Source organism: Aulonocara sp. 'chitande type north' Nkhata Bay, linkage group LG20, assembly GCF_057382095.1.
Source record: "Aulonocara sp. 'chitande type north' Nkhata Bay isolate Kocher_YH1m ecotype deep benthic linkage group LG20, A_spYH_male_GT1.1, whole genome shotgun sequence".
NCBI lineage: Eukaryota > Metazoa > Chordata > Actinopteri > Cichliformes > Cichlidae > Aulonocara > Aulonocara sp. 'chitande type north' Nkhata Bay.
In genome coordinates this window covers 12186713-12192712 of record NC_141363.1, presented here as the reverse complement: position 1 = coordinate 12192712, position 6000 = coordinate 12186713, and the positions used below count along the sequence as shown (strand labels likewise).

Below are 6000 nucleotides of genomic sequence, written 5' to 3'. Positions count from 1 at the left end.
CCGAGCTTGAAGGATAAACCGCCCGCAGGGGCGTGCTGGGTGTTTTTTTTTAATATATATATATATACTTCCAGTTAAAGTGGCTTTGTTTAAAGTGTATTGCACACCGCTATATACTGCCCCCTTGTGGTCATCCTACAAACAATGTAGCATGCAGAAGCTGCATGTTGCATAATGATGCGATGAGAATCCTTTGCAGGATACCTAGAAGTGGTAGTGCCAGTCAGATGTTTGTAGCTGTGGGTGTCTGGACTTTTAAAGCACTTTTAAGAAAGTTAATGTTCAGTTTTAGAGAACGACTGGATGGTTCGAGTAACAGTATAATTTTAGCACTTACAGATCCGACAGTGAGTGGTTCCCGTTACTCATCCAGTCTCAGAAAGCACTGGTTAAAGTGTTTGTGTATTTATTGATTTATTTTAAGTAATTGTGTTTTATGTATATTATGGTTTTATATTTTTACAAATGCTTTATATACTTATTTATATACATATATTTAATGGTATACCTTGTGTTGTGTGTGTGTGTGTGGGGGGGGGGGGAGTTGTGTGTGTGTGTTTCTTGTCTTGTTTTTATGGACATGTAGTCTGCCAATAAAGATTGAATTGAATTGAATATATATATATATATATTTATCTGTCTCGCTCATGTCTGCGGTAGGCTTGCTTAGCATAGGGGGTCTAGCCTTAGGACCCTTACTGGATACAGACGCCCCAGGCAGGAATCGAACTTGCGATCCTCTGTTCCAAAGGCGTGTACGCTATCCAGCTGATATATATATATATATATATATATATATATATATATATATATATATATATATATCGGCTGTCAACAAACTTACATTTGTTAGTTAATTTACTTTATAGTATTTCTCTACTAACGCCTTTTTAGTTCTTTCGGAAAGTGTTTCAGCCCATGCACAGATCCCAGATTGCATCACGTGTGCAGAAAATCAAAGGGGCGTCGACGTCATGACGTCCACACGTACTCCTGATTCGAGAAGTTACGCAGGATGTGCAGCGGTTCTAAGAGGAAGGAAGATGGCGGATAACAAAGGCGAAGAGGATATGGAAACGTCTGCTAAGTCGGACTCCGTGCCTTCACTTCAAGATACTGAGCCGCCAGAGACGAAAACCGATAATGCAGTAATAGTCATAGAAACAAATACAAAGGGGGACGAAGAAGGCGAGCCCCGTGAGAACGCAAACGAGGCTCCTACACCCAGCAGTGAAGGTGGAGACGTTAGCAGCAGCAGCAGTAGCAGCGGCAGCAGCGGGGCTGCTGGTGCGGGAGGAGAAACCAACGGTAGCGCTAGCCCGGCTGGGACCAGTAGCACTAATGCAGAGCCGACTGCGGCTGAAGCTGTCGGGGATGCTCCTGTCGGTGGACTCGCCGCTAAAATGTCCCCCCCTCCCGCGGCTTCTGCGGCCACGCCGGTATCCACTCCTATTAATTTACTGGATACGTGCGCAGTGTGTAAACAAAGTCTTCAGAGCCGAGACTGTGAACCAAAACTTCTTCCTTGTCTGCATTCCTTTTGCCTGAAATGTATCCCGCAACCAGACAGACAGATAAGCGTACAGGTTCCTGGACCACACGGACAAACGGACACGCACATAGGTGAGTTTATCCCCAAGTAAGCAGGCCTCGCCGCTTTTTGGGTCGCTCATCTGTTCTCAGTTAACGCTGTTCATCGGAAGTTTGGGATTCAGCACCTGGAAGGGTAAACGATCGCGATTGAAGTGGACCATGTGGCACCTGTTTGCTTATTTTGACTCTTGACCTTTCAAAACGACGAGCTTGTTGTTGAGTAGGTAGTCTGTCTGTCCGTGGTGAGAATCCTAAGTGCCACGAATTAATAATGTCCACCGTAACAAACATGGGAAACAGCAGTAAGCAACACGAATTAAAACCGCTTGAATTACAAGAAGGCGGCGGCTATGCAGGGGTCTCGCTTCCTTTCAGCAGGCTCCTTTCTATACTTATCAGTAGACAGCAGCTAAAACATAGGATGGATGCTGATCACAATACTGTGGGCTGCTGCTTCTCATGCACCACTGCATACTCTGTGCATAAGAAGCATAACAGGAATGACTACTCTACCGTGGTGTCTTCATATGTCCGTGTCTGTGTCCGCATCCGAGTATAATCGAGGCTTCGGTTACAACTTGTAACAAAGAAGCATTCATCTGCAGAGAGATTGAGTTGAAAATGTTTATACGCGTGTATTCTGATTTCTAGAAACCCAAATGTTTGTCGTGTGTACAGCACTTAATAGACATGTGAGTGCTAAGTTGTCATTGAAATGCAACTGCAGGGACTGCTATAAAGTGGAATTTATCTTTTCATGTATTTAGCTCTCTTGATAATGCTATTTTCCCTTATCTTCCCTGATTAGCTCACTTAGTATGTGATGTAAAAATCATAATTCCAAGATAAGGTCCTGTAAATGCGGTGCAACATAATGATGCAGTGAAGGTGTTTCTTGTCACCATATTTGCTACCTTTGTAGCTGTAAGAGTGGACACATCCTAAAGTCTGACTAATGTAGGCTCCTGGGTTCTGATAGATTTTTGGTAAGCCTGATTGTCAGATGCTTAGCAAGAGCACCCCTGGGCTGATCGTTTCAGCTGGTGTACCAAAAGCTTTATCCTGAGAGCAGAGTTAGACTTTTGATCAAAACTGCAGCTGTGCCATGTCTGCTTAGTGAAAACAGGAAAGCAGACCAGGCTTTGTGTTGGTAGACTCTGGCTAATGATACCTTGATGGACAAGACTCGCTTTTCATCTGCTGGGTTTTATCCAAAATCACGAATCAGCATGTGAGGATGGCAGTGAAATAATCTTCAGACACAGTTTCCTTGGTGCAAAAATGTTATAGCTTGTCAAGGGCTCTGGGTTGGCTGGTCTTCCCAGACTAACACTTTAACAACTCACCATATGCTGGTATACAGCTGTAAACATGCTACTACAGCAAACTATACACAGGCTGTCAAGAATTTAACAACTGTGTGACTTTTCTGTCATTGTATGACATTTTGTTGGATGGATTATCTGGTACCCTATTGGATTGGACTGATTTTTATATGAATTTGAAGGTCATCCATGAGTTACTCTAATTACCGAAGTTTACTGTGCAACAAAATACACTGTGTGGAAAAAAACTATTGAGCCACCCACAGTGCTGCTCAGCCATGGAATCCCTTGCTGTGAAGCTCCAGTGCTGCTCAGCCATGGAAGCCCTTGCTGTGAAGCTCCAGTGCAGAGTTTTTGTACTGATGTTAATGCCTGACAAGGTTTAAAAGTCTGCCAGTTCAAATCTTTAGGAGTAGCGATTTCTTTGCACCACAGCACTGTATGACCCTGCTCTGTAACTTTACAGTCTTCCCCTTTCTCTTTTTGGTTAAGTTAACATGGTTCCTAAAACCTGCCACTCTGCAATAATATCATTTACAGCTGATTGTGGAATGTCTAGGAGGGAAGAAATGTCACAAACTGACCTGTTGCAGTGGTAGTATCAACACACAGTACTAGGGCTGCCACAAACGATTATTTTGATAGTCTACTAGTCACCGATTATTTTTGCGATTAGTCGACTAATCAGATCATGCATCCATTGGACGTAAAACGTACAGCATATTGCACCAGCATGCATCTGCTCTTATATAACTATCATTAGCTTACAGCTTTATGTGTTTAAGGTATGTCTTAACTAAAAATAAAGACAAGATGATAGTTTATTAAATTTTAATGAAATTTACAGATTGTTTCGATGAAGTTTAATAAACTCCTTGCTATCTAAAATATAACAGGACACTGGAGTATATTCTCGAACATCTCACACTTCTGATAATCAGCTGTCTGCTTGACGTTTATTCAGCTGTGTAAAAACTATAACTTTAATCTCAGCCAAACCGATTTACTCAGGAACAAATAAAATACAAAAAAAAGCCAAACAATAACATGTTTAAGTTATCTAAGTGACTTATGTATGTTTAACCTCAGTAGCGAAAGAGGCGGTGGGTTTGAAAACGATTTGCCGGGAGTCCGGTGTTCTCACGGGCTCTAGTGAGCCTAGCCCCCGGCTCGCTATCGAGCTAGTGGGTAACTGACGTCTCCGAAAACGTCGGCGCGTTTTTGAAAATATGTGGTGTCTTGATAAACTGAGCAGATATTTGAGGTTTATACAGTTACATTCTCGCCTGGAAATATGTTCAACGTTTATTTTGTGACCCAGAAAGAATAATAAGAGTAATTTTAAAACTAACTAGCTGCCGCCGTCGTTGGAAACTGAGCTGGGCTGCGCTATGAATTCTTGGACACAGCTGCTTCTTCTTCTTCTTCTTCTTCAGGGTTTAACGGCAGCTGGCATCCTTGTACATGCAGTGCTGCCCTCTTCTGTTTCAGTCCGTTATTACACTCTTAAATCCTACTACTCATTCCTGCGTCTTTTGTGATCTTACAAAGCTTCAAACGACGCGTCGACTATTAAATCAGTCGTCACGATTTTGATAGTCGACGTAATCGTGACTAGTCGACTAATCGTGGCAGCCCTACACAGTACCACACTTTAACTCACTGTGATGTTTTTAATGACCCATTCTTTTACAAATGCTTGTAAAGCCAGACTGCTTGGCTAGGTCCATGAGTTTACACATACATGGTAATGGGATTGAAACACCTAAATTCAAACCTATGGCGACAGTGTTGTCCAATACCTTTGTCCATAGAGTGTATAACTAAACCAATCACTTTCCTGTCAGTCTACGCTAGACAAGTGTTGTATTTCTTGCTTCATCCAAAAGACCTTACAAGTTATACTCATATAATTCTTCATTTATCTTTAGCTATGTGAGCACAGTTTTATCTCTTACAATACCTGTCACCAAGCTCTTTTTTTTTTTTTTTTTTTTCTTGAGTCATTTTTAATATCACATTGTCTAAGTTCTGTTTTTAGGAGTGACCCTAATATTGCCTTCTGTATCACATGGCCTCTCACTCATCAGGGAATATACTGTTGTTCAGTGGGACTTCTATATTTTCAGTCTTGAATGTTCCTTTTGTGACTCTAGCTGCCACACTCAGTCATACCTGGGCTGGTGTTTAGGAAAACAAAGCAGGGTTGCTTCCCCTTGTTAACATATGGTGCCTTTTAGACCTTGTGTTAAGAAAAGGTTTTATAGCATGTGGAGGAAGTGCCCCCCCCCCCACACACACACACACACACACACACACACACACACACATAAATTTCTGTGTCTGTGCATTGGAGGAACTAGGAATGGTTACAGTTCTTAGAACCCTTTTTGTTAGGGGGAGGTCCTATTTTAGCTCCTTCTGCTGTCTTTCTGCTGTCCGGAACAGGAGGAACTATTGAGAGATTTAAGTGCATGTTCAGTGGTGCAGTATAGGCACGTCTCAGAGTGACGACTGTCACTTTAAGAGGTGCATCCTGTAAAAAGTTTCTTAGTAACCAGATTTTAATCATTGATTCATGTGATATTAATATATAAAACATTACAAATGTCCCCTCAGCCCCAGTTACAGCACTGAGCCAGGTTCAGTGATGGATAATAAACTCTCTGCTCTCAGTGGTTACAGGGAAAATTCTTACTACTACAACCAAATATTTTATAAACTTTGAGGTTATTACATTGCATCAAAACAGTTTTTTAAAGAGATCAAAGCTGAAGAGGGTTTTTTGTTGTTGTAGTGGTTTTTTTTATTTATTGATTTTTATTGATTTTTATTTTTATTTTTATTTTTTTAGTGTTCATCTGTGAGTCCGTCAAGAATACAGTTTTCCTCTTTTTTCCACTCACTTTCAAATTTTGTCTGATGGTAGATGCCAATAAGAGCGTGAGCTAATTTAAATTGGGTCAAGATCACACCAAATGTGAAAATTGGTTAAATTTCTTACCCAGTGTTCTTGATGGATCGCCTTCAAACTTCACAAGAATATACTAAGCCTTGGGGGACATGAGTATCTAGGTTAGCT

At 41.3% G+C, this 6000-nt stretch overlaps 1 protein-coding gene across 3 annotated transcripts in view; it reads left to right on the top strand.

Annotated features, from left to right (window-relative positions):
* The first annotated feature begins 974 nt into the window (after positions 1-974).
* The window catches only part of trim33 (tripartite motif containing 33), a 31732-nt gene continuing 26706 nt past the window's right edge, over positions 975-6000 (top strand). For 2 of the 3 annotated variants that reach the window (XM_086276676.1, XM_086276675.1), the window contains exon 1: positions 1001-1623. In XM_086276676.1, coding sequence (XP_086132802.1) covers positions 1044-1623 — 580 coding nt within the window. In that variant the 5' untranslated portion in view covers positions 1001-1043. Of the gene's footprint in view, positions 1624-6000 lie in introns of all 3 variants that reach the window. The other variant, XM_086276674.1, reaches the window with a different exon arrangement.